Here is a 23427-nt window from a genome sequence, read left to right as displayed (position 1 = left end):
GCGGGCATCATCTAGTAATAAATAAAATTATTAGATTATGTAGTTTAAAGAATTAGAAGAATAAATAACACACCTGTAACCGTAGTTCTAGGAGTATCTGTTGAAATGGAAAAATGTTTTGTTACAATTTCACGATAAATTATTTTATTATTGAAAATATTACTTTTTTTAATTATTTAAAGTAGAAACAGCTCTGCTTTTATAGAATTCTATGATACCAACGATAATCTGAGCTTTGACATAAAGAAAGAAAGAAAAAAACGTTTATTTTTTTTTAAGCTGTGCCCACACATTACCAGTAAAACCTACGAATAGTACTACCTAAGCATAAAAGATTGAAACAAAAAAAAACTGGATTCGGTCGGTGCAAAGCTATTTCATTTCGCATTTAAGGAAAAACATACCTTATATTGACGATTCATATGATTCATGCATTTATTAATGCGACATTCAAGCAATGTATTCTGGTTAGCTAATTAGTTTCCAATTTTTAGTTTCAGAAATGAAACAAATAATAAAAATAGTACAAACCTTCGTGCGGTGCTTTAGACGGGATAATGTTCGTTGTTTCTTCTGGTAGCCCTGAAAGAAAAAAAATTAAAAAAAATGCAGTCAGGGCACAATGTCTATATGGGTTATACATGGGGTTGAGGAGGTAGGAGGTACATTGTGCGTATTGGGCACTAGCCCCTCAAATAATATACTAGAATTACAGAAAAACTATTACCAGGAGTAATAATATCACACTTGGGTTTCACTGGAGCGGCAGATCTTTTTGAATTATCAAAAGTTTGTTGTGGCAGTTGAGAATAATCATTACACCCTCAAAAAAAGAGCTAAGAAAGAAAGAAAGAAAGAAAGAAAAAAACGTTTATTTTTTAAAGCTGTGCCACACATTACCAGTTAGACCTAGTTAGGTCATCCCGGCGCCTCTAATACTTGAGCAGTAAAGTCAAAAGACCTCAAGCAGAAGAAGCGCCGGAAGGGTGGGCTAAGGATACAGAAGTTCTAGAAACCTTACTAGTAGTAGAATGAGTGATATACCAGCACTCAGGTCTCATGCGGACGACAGCCGTTGGTCAGTCGCGCACCATGGCTATAGGGTTGTACATAATGCCTTCGCTGTAGTTCTTCAGGACCGGTAGTAATTTGCTGGGGTAGAGAAGGTAAGGGGGTGCACTAATTGCTTATTGTTTTACAGCTTACCAGTAGTGGAACCAGGGGGGATATATCCGCACTCAGGTCTCATGGGCACGACAGCTGCTGGCCAATCACACACCATCGCTATGGGGTTGTACATGAGGCCATCACTGCAGTTCTTCAGGACTGTGTGTAGTTTGTTAGGGTTAAGGACGTCCGGGGTACATTCGTAGAATTGACCGCAGTTTGTCGGGTGTTTGTGGTTCGGGTGGGCTGCGTCGAGGCATTGGAAGGGCTCTGCAAAAGAATATTCTTACTATTTTGATGGCAGTTGGCGGTCTACACATACTGACATAAGACATTAGATACTTTGCACTCATGCGAAAGAATCATACAGCTAGAGTCTGCGACGAAGTAACTTACAACGGACAAACTAGATGTCGCCACATGAGCCTGAATCACACAAACGAAATTTTCACTACACTACGAGCACTACAAGTTCTATAATACGTATACGGTCGGACCAGCTGGCTTCTCATGGAGGAAAAATCTGCCTATCGTTATGGTTAAGCGTACATCCCCTGTTCCCATATAAAGTTATACACAAAGAAGAATACGTTACCTTCCTTACACTCGCAGCATAGTTTTATCTCCAAGTCTGGTAAATGTTCTCGGCTTCAATGCATACAAGGCCTTTCTCGAGGCTGCATTCAACGTCAAGGTCGGTCTGTTTGGGCGATTGGCGGTTTCGGGTCTTACGAAGCTTTATAAATGAAGTTGTAGACAAAGAAGAGTACGTTACCTTCCTCACACTCGCAGTACGCCTTTATCTCAAAGGCTGGCAGGTGTTCTCGGTTTCAATGCAAAGAAGCCTTTCTCGAGGCTGCGTTCAACATTGAGGTCGGTCTGTTTGGGCGACTGGTGCCTTTGACTGTGCGGTGTCACGTTTATTATGAAAGCTGTCCAAAATGTCATACGAAAAGGAATGTTCGTTACCTTCCTCACACTCGCAGTACACCTTTATCTCGAAGTCGGGGCAGGTTTTCTCGTCTTCAATGCAGACGAGGCCTTTCTCGAGGCTGCATTCAACATCGAGGCCGGTCTGTTTGGGCGACTGGTAGCCTTTGACTGTCCGGCACGCGACATTGGTCATCTTGCTCTTTTCGCACATCGGAGTCCCGATTGTCTAGCAAATTGAACGAGATGTACTGAGTTAGTTAACAATTTGGATGATGCGAAGAATTTTTAACTATTAGAGGGTGGAAATAAATTTAAAGATTGGATGTAGTTGGGTGTTTTTAGTTTTTCTATGATAAAAGTTTAGGCTACACTCAATAGTAAGGCCTGTATCGGCGTTTTATAGTCTTTGATCGGTAAATATTTAACAGATTCTATAGTCCAGAAATCCATGACCAGAATCTCATGGCAAATAGGCATAGGCAAATTTTTGGCATAAAAACGAAATTTATGTATTAAAAAAAAAATTTTTTCTCTATGACACTGAGTAACAATAGACTACAGAGTACTATATACATAGGATTTTCACAGAATACAGTGTTACTAACTTTGTATTTTCATTTCCGTATTGTTCATGAGATTCAGCTAGGTGATTCTCTAACTCAGTGTCTAACACTAAATGATAGCCATCGAGGTTGGTTGGTTCTACATTGCTGCTTCACTGGGTGATATTAAAAATGTAATCTACATATATAAAAGGAAAAGGTGACTGACTGACTGACTGATCTATCTACTGGACGGATCGGGCTGAAATTTGGCATGCAGATAGCTATTACGACGTTGGCATCTGCTAAGAAAGGATTTTTGAAAATTCAACCCCTAAAGGGGTGAAATAGGGGTTTGAAATTTGTATAGTCCACGCGGACGAAGTCGCGAGCATAAGCTTGTTAGAATATAATACTTTTTTTTTAAAGAATATAAGCCATGTTAAATGACTAATATTCCCCTTTCCTCTCCAACTAAGCGTTAAGCTTGTGCTAGGAGTAGGTACGGCAATAGTGCAACGGGCGGGGTTTGAACCGTCGACTTTTCGGTTTTCAGTCCACTGCTTTACCCGTTGAGCTATTGAGGCTCTAAAATAAAAAAATAAACAGAGCATACCTGTTTCGGTTAAAATAAATAAATAAATAAAATAAATAAACTTTTATTTGGGACCATAGCGCACAGTACAAAACAGAACAACACCAGACAAACGTACATAAACAAAACAAAAAAAACACAACAAAAAACAAAGCATGAAGACAAAAAGATCACAAATACTTAACTAATACGTACGGCTTTCCATGCATTTCAACCGAGAAAACCATCGCACTTACTTAGCTCCTATAGATAGTGTACGACTATAGATAGTGTAGTGTAGTGAAAAAAAGAATGATTGTAGAAATAACTCACAAGATAGGCCATTTTAGGCAGACGCTCGATTTCGACGGATTTGCCAGCGGAGTTGATCTCGGGGCTGCCCCGGCTGATCCACTCCGTCCAGCCAGTTTTGCACTGCAGTGGGTTGTCGTGCGGAGTCGTTTCCGGCTCATGGGTTGTTGTTTCCTGAGGTAAAGACATACTAAGTTTTTAGACATACAGAAATAGTTTTTCTCACAAAAAGAAAGCCTTTGGAAGTGTGACGTGCCGCTGTCGTGGCCAGCTAGGTTATTCTCTAACTCAGTGTCTAACACTAAATGATAGCCACCGAGGTTAGTTCGGTTTAAAGACATTTATTTCTCAATAAAGAACACAACAGTTCACTTATATATCGAGAATTACTGTTTACATTAAATTAATTACTTAAATTTATGGTATTACATGGTATCTAAGTGTCACTATCTAGTACTTAATATCTAACATTAATGCTCCAAAATGTAATGTAGGTAGGTAGTAAAAGAATTAGCGGGACAGAACATTCATACGGTTACAATACTGGTATATAGTGTGACGTTGTAAATTTTGAACTACTAATTGTTTCCGAAACTCCAGCACCTACAGTGCTAGGTTTAAAGAAACAGTTAAAACAATTAATTCAGGAAATTCCTTCTGAATCAATTTTAGAGACAGATTTCTCTTCTGAAAGTGAGTTAGGGGTTATTACTAAAAAACTTCAAGACTTAGAAGATTTATTAAAAAAGTGTTCTGACACTAAAGATAGACATGCCCTCTGTAGGTCTAAAGCTTTAGCTTCACATTTGTACTTTAGAATTTTAAGAATACAGTGTTCCGAACTCAGCTTAATAAGTAGGAAGAGTGAATTACATACAAAGTTGCAGAGTTTGATTTCCAGATTAGATGCTGACAATGAGTCGTCTCACGACGAATCACTGGATTCCGAGAGTACCGCCGTTGACTGCACTGGTGATAAAAATGTTGCCAAGTGGAAGTTACATTTCAACGGACAGGGTGATCCGCGCAGTTTCATCGAACGCGTTGAGGAATATAAAAGATCTTATGGCGTTTCAGATGGAAAATTATTTGTTTCTGCATTTCATCTTTTTACAGGCCGAGCATTGTTATGGTACAGAGGCAACAAATGTCAAGTTTCGTCTTGGTCAGAATTGAAAACTTTATTTTTAGAGGAATTTGATGCAGTAGATTATGACTACAGGTTGCTAGGTGAAATTCGAGCAAGAACACAAGGCTCTGAAGAACCTGTGTCTATCTATTTCGCTGTAATGTTTTGCATGTTTTCAAGGTTGTCAACACCACTTTCCGAAGAACAAAAGTTACAAATTTTATTACATAATATTCGCCCTTTTTACTCAGAACAATTAGCTCTTGTTGACATTAAGTCTGTCGCAATGTTGAAGGAAAAGTGTCGCAAACTAGAGGCTGCGAGGCAGCGTTCCGCCTTATTTTCTGAGCCTACTAACAGTAAGGCAACTTTAAGTTCAGAGTTTGCTTACAAACAAGTGACAAAACAGATAAACACACTTTCAGTCACACCTGCACCTAAGGTTGATACAAGTAAAGGCACTGATTTTTCGAAAACAAATAAACAACTATGTTACAAGTGCGGCAAGGGTAACCATTCCTTTAAATTTTGCAGGACAGTTCCGAAATTTATTAGATGTTTTTCGTGTGGACGTCAGAACTTTACAGTAAAGACATGTCCAAGTTGTAGTAAAAAGGCGATTAGTAAACCCGCTCCGGACAAAAATTCAAAAAACTAATTAGTAAGAACTGTGCAGAGACACAAGTAAAGAACTTGGTCATTAACAACAAAACATCCCTTTTACCTGACACAGTTCTGTATTCAGTGGATAAACGAGACTTTAGGCCACATTTAAAGGTTTTTGTTGACGGTTTTGAGATTACAGGTTTACTAGATTCCGGTGCTTGCGCGTCAATTTTGGGTAACCAGGCGCACAAGGTTTTTTTGAGATTCGGTTATAAATTGCATAGCAGTATTGATACCACATTTTCAGTGGCAAATGGAGACAAACTTGATTGCATGGGTTATATGTTTATTCCGATTACTTATAATTCCGTAACTCACATAATAAAATTTTTTGTAGTACCCTCTATAATAGCGGATGTTATTTTTGGCTGTGACTTTTGGAAAACATTTCAGTTAGCCCCTGGCATTTTTGATAATTTAGAATTAATTAAGGCACCTTCTCAATTTTACAATATTTGTGCGATTGATAATGAACAAATTCATACCATCACTTCTTTTGAAAACTTATCATCTCAACAGAAAGAATTAGCCCAGTCTGTAGTAAATAAATTTTTAGATATTTCTTCAGAGAAAATTGGATTGGGTAGAACAAAATTAATTGAACATGTTATTGACACCGGTGATGCCTTGCCAATAAAAATAAAACAATATCCACTTTCTCCCGAAAAGAAGGAAGCTTTAAGTAAAGAGTTAGATAGGATGCTGGAAATGGACGTAGTTACTCCGAGTGAAAGCCCTTGGAATAACCCAGCAATTTTAGTGAAAAAGGCAAATGGAGACTGGAGATTTTGCCTAGATTGCAGGAAATTAAATTCAGTGACAAAGGGGGATTCATACTCAATACCGTACATTCCACAAATTCTAGATAGCTTGAAAGAGGCAAGGTTTTTATCATCGATTGATTTAAGTTCAAGTTTCTGGCAAATTCCGTTAGCTAACGACTCTCAGGAAAAAACCAGTTTTACAGTTCCTGGTAGAGGGTTATTCAAATTTAAAGTCATGCCGTTTGGCCTATGCGGTGCACCAGCACGACAGCAGAGGTTAATGGACCAGTTATTTAATCAAAATTTTTGTAGTGATATTGAAAATGGAATAGTATTTTGTTATATAGATGATATTGTTATTTGTTCTGCTGATTTTGAAACCCATTTAATTTTATTAAACAGAGTTCTGGATAAACTAAAAATGGCTCAACTATCCATAAATTTTGATAAATGTAATTTTTTTCGAAACTCTTTGAAATATTTAGGGTATATAGTGGATGAATTTGGTTTACGCACAGATCCTGGAAAAGTTGCCGCAGTTTTGAACTTTCCGACCCCAAAAACTGCACAGGAGGTAAAGATTTTCCTAGGCACTTGTTCTTGGTACAGGCGCTTTATTAGGAATTTTTCAACCATCGCTGCACCACTCAATAGACTAACGAGTAAAGGAAAGAACGCACCTAAATTTGAGTGGAGCGAACAGGCAGAGGTAGCATTTAATACATTGAAGAATGCGTTGGTAACCGCACCTGTTCTTGCGGTACCGAATTTTGAAAAACCATTCAAAATACATTGTGATGCTTCTGCATATGGTGTTGGCGGTATGCTGACGCAAGAAACCGATGGTTGCGATCATCCCATTGCGTATGTCAGTAGGAGCCTAAATAAAAACGAAAGGAATTACAGCGCGACGGAACGCGAGGCTCTAGCTGTGATTTTTGCAGTGGAGAAATTTCAGGCTTATTTTGGTTCCAAGCCAGTCACAATTATCACAGACCATGCATCCCTAAAGTGGTTCTTAAATTTAGAAAATCCCTCAGGACGACTCGCCAGATGGGGTTGTAGATTATCACAGTATAATTTTGTTATCGAACATAGGAAGGGTTGTGATAATGTAGTTCCGGATACCTTGTCGAGACTCATACACGTAGATGTAGTTGGTGATCGTAATGATAACTCTAGTCAACAAGTTTTGGTAGATGACTGGTATGACAAAACATTTAATGGCTGTAAAATCAATCCAGCAAATTTTCCGAATTTTTGTATTTTGAACGATAAACTATATCGTTACAGTAAATGTAAATACCAGCTTCTCAGTGAGTTCGACTGGAAAGAGGTAGTCCACAAGAACGACATCCTTAGAATTATGCAACAAAACCATGCAGATGCAACTGCAGGTCATTTTGGTGTGTTCAAAACTCATCGCAGATTATCCCTCAGATATTTTTGGCGTGGTATGTATAAGGACGTGGTTGAGTACGTTAAGAATTGTGATACTTGCTCTGCGTATAAACACACGACATCAGCCACTCCAGGTCTGCTAGGGAAGCCTAAAGTCTGCGAGAGACCTTTTCAGGTCATTTCGGCTGATTTAGTCGGACCTTTGCCTAGGTCTAAATCAGGATTTACATTTCTTTTTGTGGTGACGTGTTGTTTTTCGAAATATACAATGTTGTTTCCGTTACGGCGTGCCACAGGTGCCGCTGTTGTTAAAGCGCTAGAGAATTTTGTATTTTTGAACCATAGTGTTCCAGAGACTGTGATTGTGGACAATGGGTCCCAATTTACAGGATCTGAATTCCGTAATCTCATTAAGCGTTATAATATTCCGAAATTACACTACACACCACTGTACACTCCGCAAGTTAACCTTGTTGAGAGGTACAATAAGGTTGTTATGACTGCTGTAGCCGCTTTTGTGAAAGATAACCACAGGTCCTGGGACGAAAACCTGTACAAGGTCCAGTTCGCCATAAACAGTGCGGTTAATGAATCCACTGGATTCTCCCCGTTCTTCCTTGTCCACGCTAGAGAACCGGTTTTGAATGGTTCCTTCTATAAGGACACGGATAAGGAGTACGAGGCCGGAATTCCAAGGGAGGAATACGCAGGAAAGTTTGGAACTTTGGAGGACATATTTGGTCAGGTTAGGAGAAATTTGTTTCAGGCTCATGCAGAGTATGCAACGCATTACAACTTAAGGCGTAGGTCTGCAAGCTATTCTGTTGGGGACATAGTGTGGAAAAAGACCTATCCACAAAGCGACGCTACAAATTTTTTCGCAGCTAAGCTGGCACCTAAGTATGAAAAGTGCAGGGTTGTCAAGGTTTTGTCACCTTTGGTTTACGAACTAGTTAGAGTAGCTGACAACCACCCAATAGGCACTTGGCATATTAAGGATATTAAGAAGTAGATATTTGCCATTACTTAGTTTGGTCTAAACTGTTTGAATATTTAAGTTATCAATATTCAATTAGGAATTTGTATGAGTGTAGTGATGTTCTGAGTTAACAGTTACATTACCATGGTTCAGTTGAGGATGAATGTAGTGGATGTATGTAGGGATGAATATGTGATGATTGGAATGCTTGTGGTAGACCAACCGGTTGAGAAAGTAAAAATGCAAATATCGTACTTTGGGGATAACGAAAAGGGGGGGTTTTGTGTTTTGTTTTCGTTTTCCTTCTAGATAATGGATCATTTCTGTTATTTTTTCCGATTCTGTTCCGAGATCTATTTTCTAGGAGAGTTATTTCGTTTTTTTTTTTCTCATATTCCGATTTTGATTCGGTTTTATTTTTCCGAATGGGATAGAGAACGGTTGCCATATCAGATGGACCCGTTCACAACCAGTTTTTCCGTATTTGTTGAGTAACAAATATTAAGATGGTAGTTTAAAAGAGTGAACCACCGTAGGCCTAGACGCATTCTATCAGTCAGCTGAAGAATGATGCCAAGATGTTTCCACTCAAGTGTCTTAGACACCATGAAGTTTTTTGTATATATTCTTTTTAGAAGTTAGGGTTGTGTAGTTAAGTATAATGTATAAAACCTTACACTGTTTTCAGTATATTTATTTTGTTAGACAATTTTCCTTGTTAGTAGTAGATGTGCGTTCACGCGTAACTTCTGTGTTTTTTTTGTTTGTTTGTTTCAGGCAAATTGTTAGTAGTTGTTGGATGACGCTGAGGGCAGCGTGGTTCAACCTGTTGAACCTTTTCGTAGGAGGGGAAGTATTGTGACGTTGTAAATTTTGAACTACTAATTGGCGTCTCGCTTTTAATTAAAATCTATTTTGTTCAAAGTATGTTGGTGCCACCTAGCATCAAGGTGCAGAACTACGCGTGGGTCGATGTTCAGAGTTCATTCGAGCCACAATAGATGGCGTTTGCTTCGTTGTCAATTGTCGTAAAAAGAAAACAAAATAATTAAATAAAACCATAATTTCATTTGTTTATTGTTAAGTCATTAACAAAACGGTTCTTATAATATATCCTTAGGTTCCGCAAATATTCAAAAATGAATTGGCTTCATGATCAAACTAAATTAGAGCGGCCACACTCGGGTTGCGTCTGGCAACACCGATAGGTGAGATTTAGAATTTTCTCTGGAGTCAACATGTGAAGACGAATTTTTTTTTCGTTCCAGGAAAATCTCATTCTTTTTCGCCCATGGCTTCGCCTGGGAAAATACAATAGTATAAAATTTAGTCATCTTAACGTATTTCAATGTTTCATCAATTATGGTGAGTGAAAAATCAAGGAATGTGGATTCGACAAAATGGCGGTTTGGTTAGAGAAAATCCTAATTTTATGATTTCATTCCAGTTCCAGTTATTTTATCTTCCCAAATAAATGAGGATAATGGGTTGTGGGTGGACTTCTGAAAACCATTGGTGGCCAGGAGTTCAATAGGTGAGTTGTGTTTGATCGGGAAAATTCCACGTGTCGAAATTTTCACACAGCACAAATTATAATCTTGTTTTTCTTTGTTACAGGGTTTTCGTATTTACGTTTACGTTTTACGTTTAGCTTCAGTTTTCCGTTTTAGTTTTCCGTTTGCGTTTTCGGTTTTCGTATTTATTTCTTTTGCACATTCACGTTGACAACTTAATTGCTATGGATAAGACTTGGTGAAAATCTTTGTGATGAAACATTTCGGTTGTGAAGAATCAAATAAATTGAGTTTTGGATCTTGGCCGATGCCGTCCAGCTACCTTGCAGTCTTCGCACCTACAAGTAAGCAATGTTTGTATCCTGCAACAGTTTAGAGAACCTTCTTAGTGTATGTGTACAGTAAGAACCCTGTCTTTACTACTGAGCTTTTATTTTGAAACAATTTTATGAATTTTACTGTGTCATTGTCTATTCCATGCCAATGGCATCTTAAATTTAAAACATAGATTTTATGTACTATCTGCCTAAGGCATTCTAATGTATCTAAATTAAGTCTTGGCATTAAGCTAGAATAACTAAGCATTATTAGCCATCATTCTGTATTAAGCGACCCCGGTAAAAGTTACATTAAAAACAATTTTGCCTAACATCTAGCAAATTTCATTTATAACACCTCATATGCATTACAAGGGAGTCGACGGCTAGCTTCTATTCTTTACTAGGTAGATAGATCAAGTAAAGTAAATTAAAATTATTATTTTTTTCCTCTAATCTTTGTAAGGTGGTAGATTATTCCGTATCCGGGTATATTTCTATTCCGCCCAATTTATCACCCTTACAATAGGGAAGAGGTCACATTAATAATAATAATAATAATAATAATAAATATGCTTTATTGTTTACATTATTGCTAGTAACTAGTATGTAATTATTAACATATTCATTTAGGTTTTTTTGTAAATGTTCGATCAGTTGTTTTTTAAATATAGCAAAACTTTTGCTTTTTGTAATTATTTCAGGTAAATTGTTGTATAACAGCGCTCCTTCAAAGAGAATATTCTTTTTTCCATAATTGGTTCTAATTTTAGGTAGATGCAGTTTGTTGCGTTTTCGTAAATAGTGTGTGATTGTTCTTTTTTTAAAGCTTATTTGCGAGTGTATGTCCGCTGTAATTATTTTTCTAATAAGAAACCGGTTTTAACCGCGTATAGTTGACTTATATTTTCTTTTAGTTAGTTCTACATTGCTGCTTTACTGGGTGATCAGTACCCTTATTATAAATGGGAAAGTGTGTTTATTTGCTGGTTTGTCCTTCAATCACGTCGCAACAGTGCAACAGATTGACGTGATTTTTTGCATGGGTATAGACAAAAACCTTGAGAGTGCCATAGGCTTTACTTTTTATCCCGGAAAATCAAAGAGTTCCCACGGGTTTTTGAAAAACCTAATTCTACGCGGACGAAGTCACGGGCATCAGCTAGTAAATAATAATCAAACTATAGTCGTACCACTGTCAGTCTATAAGTTAAAATGTTATGTCAAATGTCAGTATGTAAATTTTTGTAAAATTGTCACACATCATGTTAGTCCTAATGTCTTCATAAGTTAAGTTAATGTTTTAAAAAAAAAAACAAAATGAAAAAGGGAGATGTTATGAATATACATAGTCTGTGTCAATCTTGATACAAGAGGTCGGTGTCATTAGTCTTGGTTAGAAAAAGTCATCTTGTGATTTGTGATTATTATAAATTATATATTTTCTATACACTTGATTCAGGCTATTTTATTGTGATATTATTTATACTAAAGTATTATAAATTATACAAGATCTTACGTTGTGATTAAGGCAGGGCTCGCCAATACATATCCTCTGGTTCCCAGAACATCGGCAGGTATGGCAGAGGTCCTCCTCGATGACCTCTCCCTCTTGTATCTCCCTGCCGTCCTCGAGGACCATACAGGGAGGGATACACTTGGCGAGAGGAACGCATTCGGTTAGCGAGCTGTTGAAGTATAGCGTGCCTGGTGGACAGGCTTTGGACTCGTTTCTTTTGCAGCCTGAAAAATAGTGAATAATTTTGGTACTTACCAGTTTTTGAAGTTCAAAATTTACATACGAATATTTAAAAAAAACAAGTTTTTTTTTAAATTAACTGACTGCAGCCCCACCTAATAAATAATGATAATGCAGTAAAAATGTTGCACATCTGCCTAGACAATATCAATTCGCTCTTCTTTTGAAGGTACCAATTTTGCTCCTAGCGAGTAAAACGGAAGAACATATTTTCTGAAAATAGGTATTTTTTGCAATGTAAAATGTAATTTTACCATAATCATCCAGCTGTAACCAGTATTTTCTCAATTTTGACTTGATTGTGGATTGGAACGTTTTTCGAAAATACGTTCATTTCAACCGAGAAAGCTATTATAGTTTACAACTAACACTATATCCTTTTTAGTACAGAACATTATGATTAAGATAGAACTTCTTTAAAATCTGGTAAGTTGCACGTCATAATAGGCATCAATGGCATAAATATTGCATAGCAGTCAGTAGAAAATAGTTCTTATTACCTTCAACACAGGTTTCCTTTTCGCACGCGGCCTTGATCTTCATGTAGTCGAGATAATTGTCGCACGTTTCAGGCGGACACGGCGATATACACTCGTGGTAGTTGGAACACTCCTCATCGCATTGCATCGCTGTTTAAAGGAAGTAAAATAACTATAGTCGACGCATTTCAAACTGAGTCGTCGAGTTATCTGTCTGTTTCGCTTGCACTTACCTACGACCTGTAAGTGCGAACGAAACAGACAGATAACTCGACGACTCAATTTAAAATGCGTCGACAATAGGTAATTAATTTTTCCCCCCTTTCCTTTCCTACTAAGCGTAAAGCTCGTGCTAGGAGTAGGTACGACAATAGTGCAACGAGTGGGGTTTGAACCGCCGACCTTTCAGATTTCAGTCCGTTCCTGTAACCGTTGAGCTATTGAGACCTTAAGCCGAAATGCGTACCAAAAGCGGTGTTGAGACACATTTCAGATGTTCAAAGAATCAAGAATAGATTGCCTGTCCCTGTAAGCTATGATAGCCTAGTGGTGGTGGTAGTGGTCAGGACGTCCGCCTCCTAATCGGAGGTCGTGGGTTCGATCCCGGGTACGCACCTCTATCAATTCGGAGTTATGTGCGTTTTAAGAAATTAAATATCACTCGCTTTAACGGTGAAGGAAAACATCGTGAGGAAACCTGCATGCGAGTTCTCCATAATGTTCTCAAAGGTGTGTGAAGTCTACCAATCCGCACATGGCCAGCGTGGTAGACTATGGCCAAAACCCTTCTCACTCTGAGACCCGTGCTCTGTAATGAGCCGGCGATGGGTTGATCATGATGATGATGATTCCAATACTCACGGCACATCTCCTGTGTCCTCCACTTGAAGGTCACGCCCCTCGCAGCGCACGCGTGCGCGTACGCAGCCAGCGCGGCGCACGCGCAGTCGCAGTCAGCGCCCGAGTCGCACGCGCAAGCATCCGCCTCGCAGCGAGACACGAACTCCGAGGGCGACACCTCCGAGTGGCACAGAGAGAACGGATACCGCTTCATCGCGCCGCATGTAGCCGACGCCCATTCCTTGCGGTTGGGGCGCTCCACGCAGTGGTCCTTTTTTGTAAAAATAAAAAATAAAAATCCGTGATACTTCTCGCGACGTAAAGACAAGACAAACATCTATGTTGACGGGAGAAACACTTATAGCCCCAGAAAATCCTATCCAACATTCTTTTTTTTTTATAAAAATGGCGAGCAAACGAGCAGGCGGGTCACCTGATGTTAAGTGAATACCGCCGCCCATAAACATTTGCAGTACCGCCGAAGGTCTTCCAATTTTCACAGCATATTTTCTCTCCTCATATTCTGAGGAGTGTACGTCTACCTTCCGAGTTGCTAATCCTACAGGAATATTGTAGAAATAACTAACAGTAACTTCCTGGGGTTTGGGGCACGTGGTCTTCAGTTTCCAGGAGTCAGCGAAGAGGAGGGCCGATGTTTCAGCGACGCCGCCTCCGGAGGGGGTTTGGAAATCGTCGCGCATGTCCGAGTTGTAGTTACCGCAGAGACCTCGCACCTGGACATAGGAAATTATAAACCAAAATCTAAATTTCTATTTTTCAAAAGTATGACGGTCGCTTGACTAACTTGACTTGATTATTAGGTATTATTTTTGTACAGCAACTTTGGTTTTATAATTTCAGGGATGCAGTGGTATTAATCAAAACAGACAATAGTATTTTTAAAAGAAATTATTATTCTTCATATATATTGGTTTTGTAATTCAATCGATAGTTAATATACTAACATTTAACTGTCAGTTGTGAACGTTATATATAAAAAGCCGTGTTTGTTTCACTCTACTTCAATAAAAAAAACTAGTTATTCTCGGTAAATAAAAAGTGGTTCTATTTTAGTAGGTTATCTATGTATCTGATGATGGTTGAGAATAAAAGGTTATTCCATCGTAAAATTTAGGGTTGTAGCAGTACTTTTCCATGCCATCCTTCTTGTCTTAGGCTACTTGACTTAGTCCTACTCTTTTAAGGTAATATAATCTGTCAGTACCTAATGTGAAAACTATATTTTAATATATAAACAGGTTATGGTCTCAGATCGATAGGCAAATAAGATATACTGACCCTGTTGTCCCACATGGAGTCGACTCGGACGTACACCCGAAGGCCGCGGTCCCACTGCACGCTCATGCCTCGTGATAATACGTCCAGAAACACGTATGCACCTGCCTCACGGAGCTTTATTCTGAAATAAAATATAATGAAATATAATTATTTTTTTAATCTGATGACAAACTTGACTGTGGTCTCAACCAGTGACTATGCAGTTGAAGATGGTAGCGGTTTTACCGATTTTTAATCTACTTATCTTTATTTAAATGATGACAACTACTTTTTTAAAAACCCACTTAAAGAACGAATTAATTTCCAATAATTCAGACACCTTGGGTGCTAGAGTGGCGACCTCGCACCGGAAGACGCAGTGGTGGAAGATCCCCCACTAGGTGGACGGACGACATCAGACGAGTCGCAGGAAGCCGCTGGATTCAGGTGGCGCAAGACCGTGGCGTGTGGAATCCCTGTGTGTCCCTACAAGAGAGCTATGTCTAGCAGTGGACGTCTATCTGTTGATGATGATGATGATGAATTCACGTTTACGCTAAAACACCCCGCAAACTGCTGTAAATATATGTTTTCCGCCCTTCCCGCATCCGCTCCCGCCACCTGTACCACTACCACTCTGTTTGCACACTAAGACTGGGGGCACACGGTGCGCTGCGGCGCGGCACCACAAAGATTTTACCGTATCAGCGGGCACACGAGCGGTGCGGCGCCGCAACGTTGTTATGTAGCAGCGGCGCCGTAGCAGCGTTGGACAGCCTGTTAATAAAAACAACTGAGCGGCGCCGCTTCGACTTCGCAACGCATTCACCCCTCCCCGCCTCGTCTCGGTGGTTGCAAGTCCGGTGCGGCGCCGGAGCGCATCGTGTGACATGTCACAGATATTTCTATGTAAGACGACGCAGCGACACCGCTCCGGTGCCGCACCGCCGCTGCAACGCATCGTGTGCCCCCGCTCTAAGAGTCCGGAGTCTGGACCCCCCGAATAGGAGTCAAATGTATTAAAAACTTGTCTATCGCCGCTTTTCCCCATGTAGTAGTCTTTTAAAAATACCCACCTCTTCAATTTAGAAGTGTCAGGAAGCGGAGCACTCTTGGTGAGAGACACAGTTTCCTCCGAGCCACCGCTGCCGACGCGTAGCGTTACAGATTTAGAGCACGTCGCGCCCGTTGTGCCGCAAGGTTCATTCTGAGTATGAAAAAAGTTTAAATAGTATCGCTCGGGGTCAGGCTGAAGCTTTAAGAGTGTTTAATATGCAGTTGTAATTTTAAATCAATTTAGGGTTCCGTACCTCAAAAGAAAAAACGGAACCCTTATAGGATCACTTTGTTGTCTGTCTGTCTGTCAAGAAACCTAGCGGGAACACGATTTAAGTTTTGTTTCGTGATGTAACCACAAATTTGCGGTTTTCGGATTTATTCCTTTACTTGTGCTACATACCAAATTTCATGATTCTAGGTCAACGGAAAGTACCCTATAATAAAGATGGGCGTTATTGGCTATTTACGGCAACGGTTAATCAACAGTTACTTAGTTTCAATACCGATATTGTTAACCGTTGCTGAATATCGGTATCAGAGTTGTGTTTCAACTAATTCAATATGCGCAACGCGCAGCGGTTTCCGTAGTAGTAACTAAGCTAGCTGCCGTATCAATACCGTCTGTATAGCTAGCGCGCGCATATTCACTAAAATAAAACCAATTTTACTTTCATGAATATCGTGAAGTAATCACAACCTTAAGTTCATAGCAGTAAAGTTTAATTTGATCATTGACATAGGTCAAACTATAGTGGACGCCTGCACGAATAGTTTGCTACAGTCCAGTTAACCAAAAACATTTCATGAAGATTGATAACCCAAAGAGGACCTTATCTCTATTACTCTAAGGCTAACTGTATTTAGAATGATAGATCAAAGTGTAATGGACAAGTACTTGTACAGTTAAGCCTTAGCGTAATAGAGATAAGGTCGGCTTTGGTTTACCAAGTTCTTAGTTACTAAGCCGGTAGCCAATAACCGCTCCTTCTCAGCTTTCAGTGAAAGAAAGAAAGAGAAGGCATAATTATTGCGTTTCTAGTTACCAAAAAACCAAACAATGCATTGTCAGTTGCCAGTTGCCAGTTGGCAGTGTTGCGTTGTCAGGTGGTTCGTCATAGATGATAACTGAAAACCGTTGCTAGCTACGACAATAACGCTACGCTACGCTACGCTATAGGCACGGCAGCGGTTTTCAGTTAAGTTAAGCTATAGCGGACACATGTCGGCCTATAATAGTTTTCTTGACAGACACGACAGTCGGACAGACAGACATGCAGACAACGAAGTGATCCTATAAGGGTTCCTTTTTTGAGATACGGAATATAGTTACAATATTAGTTTGGAGTGTGATTATTTATTAGGATTCAAAAAATTCAAAAATATTTTTTCAGTAAAAAGAATTCACTTAGTACGTAGAAATTGGGACCATCCCAGTCAGTGACTAGTATACTAGTAGTAGTAGTAGTAGTAGTAGTAGACTAGTAGTAGACTAGTAGTACCTAGGTACTTGTGACAGACGGCCCCGCTCTAGGATAGGTATAATAGTAGGATTTTTAGATTATAATCGTTATCCATATATGATAACTCTATCTATAAGAATAACTGATTTACAGTATTAGTATACTAATACTATAAATGCAAAAGTGTGTCTGTCTGTCTGTCCGTCTGTCTGTCTGCTAGCCTTTCACGGCCCATCCGTTAAACCGATTTTGACGAAATTTGGTACAGCGATAACTTGTATCCCGGGGAAGGACATAGGACACGGACATAGGACATAAAATCAAAGACTTACCACGGGATTTTTAAAAACCTAAATCCACGCGGACGAAGTTGCGGACATCATTTAGTCGAATATATGAGAATGTTGTACTTAGATTTAAGACAAGTTTACTACATTTTTGCGCAACGGATCAGCCTGGCTGTCCAGCGCGGAAATGCAGCCAGTATTCATGGCACCATTTCACGCGGGCATGATTTGTATAATATGCAGTAATTAGATAAAAAAGTTTACTACATGTTACGTAGTTTATGCAAGTCGCCCTGAATTCGAGTGAAAGGTGTTTTCGTCACGTACGTACTCCAAAACGCAATACGCATTCAAAATAAGTGTATCATTAATACTTGTATTGGCTTTTTTCGTTATAATACACAACGGGGGCGTAGCTCAGATGGTAGAGCGCTCGCTTAGCATGCGAGAGGTACCGGGATCGATACCCGGCGCCTCCAAAATACTCTTTTTTATTATATTTTATCTTTTTATATTATATATTCTTTTTAGGGTTCCTAGCCGAATGGCAAAAACGGAACCCTTATAGATTCGTCATGTCTGTCTGTCTGTCCGTCCGTATGTCACAGCCACTTTTTTCCGAAACTATAACAGCCATACTGTTGAAACTTGATAAGTAGATGTATTCTATGAACCGCATTAAGATTTTTACATAAAAATAGAAAAAAAACAATAAATTTGATGATAAAACTAAAAAAAAATATATGATGTACATTACCATGCAAACTTCCACCGAAAATTGGTTTGAACGAGATCTAGTAAGTAGTTTTTGATTTATCGTGCAATACGATTGTAAAAAAATGTCGATAAAATACGATTGTACTACGGAACCCTCAGTGCGCGAGTCTGATTCGCACTTGGCCGGCTTTTTTTCTGACATCAGGGGGCGTAGCTCAGATGGTAGAGCGCTCGCTTAGCATGCGAGAGGTACCGGAATCGGTACCCGGCGCCTCCAAGCTACTCTTTTTTTTCAAATTTTTATCAATTTTGAAAAACGAACTAAATCTCTAGTTTCCTAGGATGGCGGTGCTGTGAAGGAAAATAAATAAATCACTATCCATATTTATAAATGCGAAAGTGTGTTTTTTTGTTGGTTTGTCCTTTAATCACGTCGCAACGGAGCAACGGATCAACGTGATTTTTTTCCATGGGTATACCTAGTTAAAGACCTGGAGAGTTATCACCACTATATCATCTAACAAATTAACAATTTTGACCATCAGTAAGCGTAATACAACCTATTCTGAATAAATAATTTGTCTTTTGACTTTTAGTAAGATAGGCTACATAGGAAAATTAAAGTTTCCCGGGATTTTTGAAAACCTAAATAATTCACGCAGACGAAGTCGCTATTGAATAAATTATATAGTTATTAAGTATAAGCACAAATTATAGAATTCCCGCTGATTTTTTTTAACATTCGACTGAATATTGAACCGACAATCAACTTAAAATTCATAATTACTTAATTATTGTTGTAAGCTAAAATTAATTAATGGAATTATTTAAGGTCAATAATTTGTATAAAGTCGCAGTTGTAAGGTATCAACTACACTGCAAGCTATAATAATAAGAAAATATACATAATATAAAAAAAAATAGGAGCTGATTGGGTTGTTATCCATACTATATTATTATAAATGCGAAAGTGTGCGTCTGTCTGTCTGTCTATCTGTCTGTCTGTCTGTCTGTCTGTCTGTCTGTCTGTCTGTCCGACAGGATCTGTCAGGACTGTCTGTCTGTCTGTCGGATGGACCGTGAAAAGCTGACAAGCTTTTCACGGTCCATCCGTTCATCCGATTTTGGCGAAATTTAGTACAGAGATAGCTTGCATCCCACGAAAAGACATAGGTTACTTTTTATCCCGGAAAATCAAAGAGTCCCCACGGGATTTTCAAAACTTAAATCCACGCGGACGAAGTCGCGGACATCATCTAGTAAGCTATAAATCGAGCATAAAGGCAATAGTAGATTCATTACTAAAGGACAGAATTATGAGTGTTTGAAATAATTGTACCATTAATCAAACAAAGTAGGTAATAAGTTAGTTTACAATCTCACCTGTATCTCAACGCTGAATCCATTCATACCATCCATGATACCCTTAGCCAAGAGGTAAGAGCAGACGCCTTCGAAGTCGTACGTCTGTCCGTCGAACGTGGTCACGTGTGAATCGCCCCACACGCTGCACACGCCCGCACAAGTCTTTCCCGTACATTTCCACTTGCCTCCCGTACACTTACTAATAACAAAACGAAATTATTAGAGCATACGTCCTCAAAGTTATATGGCTGTCCATCGAACGTGGTCACGGGTGAATCATCCCATACACTCTTCACGTCTTCCCCGTGCATTGCCACTTGCCCTCCGTATCCTCACTGACAACAAGACAATTGTTGTAAGAGCAAATGTTTGAATAACGTAGAGTTTGTAAATTTGTCCGTTGAGCTACTAGTTGCTACTTGTGAATCACACCACATGTGCCTCGCCACGCTACACATGCGAAGTCACGCCACACGTGTTAGCCAAGTCACGCCACATATTATGTGTATGCATATTCACGCTTTTAAAACGCTTCTTTAATAAAATATAGTCCGTACAAAATGACTCCTCATGCGCCATTTGACTCTATGGGTCAACTGTCATGTCAAAAGTACGGTTCACCTTTAAAATACAAACTAAAATCGTACTTTTGACATAAAATTTGACACAAAAAGTTAAAAAAGTTGACAAAAAGTTATAATCGGGATAATAAATGTAAGTACCAATAATACAAAAATTATAATATTCAGTAAAAATGATTTATAATTTTAAATAGCTGTTCGATAGCGTCCATTAGCTATGAAAATCGGTGGACCGCAGCCTTTATTTTGTAGTCAGTGAAAGTTGATCCAGTTACATACGCAATATTTTCCTTGCATTGCATTTTAAGCGTATTCGTACAACGTGCATGACTTTTTTTAACATAACTGATATCAGGGGGCGTAGCTCAGATGGTAGAGCGCTCGCTTAGCATGCGAGAGGTACCGGGATCGATACCCGGCGCCTCCAAAATTTACTTTTACATATTTGAACTTTGAATAAAATGTACTATAAGTCCCCAAATTGCTTATGCAATGGGCCGCCATTTTAGTGACGTCACCAGTAGAATGAAGTTTCGAACTGTTGGTATATTTTTACTTAAATATACTTTTGTCGTCATTTCGATGTTAATGAGACATGGTTCCAGCGCAATAGCAATTTGCGTAACGTTTTTAAAAATCCCGTGGGAACTCTTTGATTTTCCGGGATAAAAAGTAGCTTATGTCATTCTCCAGGTCTTAAACTATACCCATGCAAAAAATCACATTACGGCAATCCATTGCTCCGTAGTGACGTGATTGAAGGACAAACTTACAAACCAAAAAACAAACACACTTTCGCATTTATAATATGGGTAGTGAGGTCTCAGACCTGGGCACGTTTGGAACCCTCGTAGCTTTGGTTTTAAGTTTGCGTAATAATTATCACCACTATATCTTACAAATCCAACAACTGACACTCGAAAAGAGCAATTTATTACCTACAAGATGATGCCCGCGACTTGCTACGCGTGGATTTAGGTTTTTAAAAATCCTGTGGGAACTCTTAAATTTTCCGGGATAAAAAGTAGCCTATGTCCTTCCTCGGGTTGCAAGCTACCTCTGTACCAAATTTCGTCAAAATCGGTTGAACGGTTAACCCGTGAAAAGCTAGCAGACAGACAGACAGACACACTTTCACATTTATAATATTAAAGTATGGATTTTGAATAAATCATTGACTTTGACTTTGACTTAGACTTTGACTTTGACTTTGACTTTGAGGGGTAGTGATAATATAGGTGCATACCAAGTGTTGCAGCTCTCCTGCATGCTATGTCCGTCCGGGTAACTCCTGCCGCCATGATGGCACGGGCACGCCGCGGGCTCTACGCATTTGTTGGACGACACATCCATGACGTAGCCCTTCTTGCACTGGCAGCCGGGACGGCATTCCGGTGACGTTATCACGGATGGCAGGTGCATGTTCTGGTGAAAAATAATAATAAGCAGGATATGAATTTAAAAAAAAAAAATTTTAAGTTTTCAACCGTCAGAGAGTTCCCCGACCGAGACCGAGACGAGAGAGAGACCGGCTCGTTGGAAAGCCTGGAGAACCGCAGAGACGTTAGCTCTCTATGCGTGTTCTATCGCCTTTATAATGGGGAGTGCTCTGAAGAGCTTTTATGACCTCATTCCACCCTCATTTTTCTACAACCGCAACGCGCGCCACCGTTAGGAATTTCACCGTCACCACCTGGGTGTCTGGTGCATTTCGACCGTCCGCTGTGCCAGATCCACTGATCTTTGACACACACAGATCTTTCCACGCACATGCAAACTGTGGAACCAACTCCCATCGGCGGTGTTCCCACTAGACTACAACATGGGGTTATTCAAGGGGCGGACCAACAAATTCCTAAAAGGCCGGCAACGCATCGGCGCTTCCTCTGGTGCTGCAAATGTTCATAGGCGGCGGTAATCACTTAACATCAGGTGACCCGCCTGCTCGTTTGCTCGCTATCTCTATTTAAAAAAAAAAGAGTTGACTATACAAGGTGTCTTGACTATACATTATGTCCGTAACATTCCGGCAAGCTGAGGCTGAGGTTAGGACCAATTCGTAGATGTACCAAAAAAATAATGAGCCTCGTAACATGATATACATGGGAGATAGGAAAAAAGGAACCTTTATAGGATCACTTCGTTGTCTGTCTGTCTGTCGTGTCCGTCAAGAAACCTACAGGGTAATTCACGTTGACCTAGAATCATGAAATTTGACAGGTAGGTAGATCTTACAGTAGAAATAAGGGGAAAAATCCGAAAACCGTGAACTTGTGGTTACATCACAAAATATTCATGCTTCCATACTAATATTATAAATACGAAAATATGTCTGTCTGACAGTCTGTCTGTCTGTCTGCTAGCCTTTCACGGCCCATCCGTTCAACCGATTTTGACGAAATTTGGAACAGATATAGCTGGCATCCCGGGGAAGGACATAGGCTATTTTTTATCCGGGAATGTTTGATTTATCATGTAAATGTCGAAAAAATACGACTGTAGTTCGGAACCCTCGGTACGCGAGTCTGACTCGCACTTGGCCGGTTTTTTATTAAGCATGGTTTTCGTCAAGCGCAAGCCTATCTCGCAATAAAAAAAAGTATAAAGAAGTAATGTCTACCTTGCATGTGAGCGGCTGTGCGAGCTGGCAAGTGGTGAACTCCATGTTGTTGGCGACGCTGCAGTTGCTGCGCAGGTCTTCCGCCGGCGGGTAGTTCTGGATCTGGTCCTCGGTCGCCGGCTGGCATTCCCAGCGCGCGCCCACGCATGTACTGTGGGAATGATGAGCTACTTAGTAACAGTTTTTCCCACACAAAGCATTTATTCAAAACTGATTATGCCTGCGACTTCTACCGCGTGGATTTACGTATTTTAAAATCCCGTGGGAACTCTTTGATTTTCTGGGATCAAAAACCTATGTCCTTCCTCGGGATGTAAGCTAACTCTGTACCAAATTTCGTCACAATCGGTTGAACGGATGGGCCGTGAAAGGCTAGCAGCTGTCTGCTAGCTGCCGGCTAGCGGCTCCGCATTTATCATATTAGTATGGATTTTTACCAAACATACACTTTTTGACTGTCAATTGTTTTTGTAAGATAATGATGTAATGGTGATTATTAATATCGTAAACTTAAAATTAAAACTCTGGGGTTTCAAATGCGTCCTAGTTTGAGAAAAAACCCGCAACAAACTTAGTCGGTTATTCTTTTTAGTATCACTATTTCACAATATCACTCAAACTTATTAAAACTATCTAAGCTGTTAATTAAGGTCACTAATTACCAAGCTTTTTTATCATTGCAAT

The 23427-nt window shown here is 39.5% G+C and overlaps 1 protein-coding gene and 2 non-coding genes across 4 annotated transcripts in view; 2 read left to right on the top strand and 1 right to left on the bottom strand.

The window, feature by feature from the left end:
* The window catches only part of Hml (hemolectin), an 80344-nt gene that overhangs the window by 33560 nt on the left and 23357 nt on the right, over nt 1-23427 (bottom strand). For both annotated transcript variants that reach the window (XM_069509690.1, XM_069509691.1), the window contains 14 exons: nt 22744-22894; nt 21370-21548; nt 19561-19741; nt 15731-15861; nt 14676-14796; nt 13964-14110; nt 13398-13647; nt 12558-12686; nt 11818-12041; nt 3550-3702; nt 2137-2326; nt 1207-1437; nt 532-582; nt 74-97 (listed from right to left, as the gene is read on the bottom strand). In XM_069509690.1, the coding sequence (XP_069365791.1) occupies nt 74-97; nt 532-582; nt 1207-1437; nt 2137-2326; nt 3550-3702; nt 11818-12041; nt 12558-12686; nt 13398-13647; nt 13964-14110; nt 14676-14796; nt 15731-15861; nt 19561-19741; nt 21370-21548; nt 22744-22894 (2162 nt within the window). The remainder of the gene's footprint in view (nt 1-73; nt 98-531; nt 583-1206; nt 1438-2136; nt 2327-3549; nt 3703-11817; nt 12042-12557; nt 12687-13397; nt 13648-13963; nt 14111-14675; nt 14797-15730; nt 15862-19560; nt 19742-21369; nt 21549-22743; nt 22895-23427) is intronic.
* On the top strand, nt 17867-17939 carry TRNAA-AGC (transfer RNA alanine (anticodon AGC)). Its single transcript has one exon. It is a non-coding gene; the product is annotated as a tRNA-Ala (tRNA).
* Nucleotides 20478-20550, top strand: TRNAA-AGC (transfer RNA alanine (anticodon AGC)). The gene has a single exon. It is a non-coding gene; the product is annotated as a tRNA-Ala (tRNA).

The sequence above is a fragment of the Maniola hyperantus genome, chromosome 3 (genome assembly GCF_902806685.2).
Source record: "Maniola hyperantus chromosome 3, iAphHyp1.2, whole genome shotgun sequence".
Taxonomy (NCBI): Eukaryota; Metazoa; Arthropoda; class Insecta; order Lepidoptera; family Nymphalidae; genus Maniola; species Maniola hyperantus.
The sequence above is the reverse complement of the archived record's forward strand: the minus strand, read 5'-3'. Positions and strand labels throughout refer to the sequence as shown.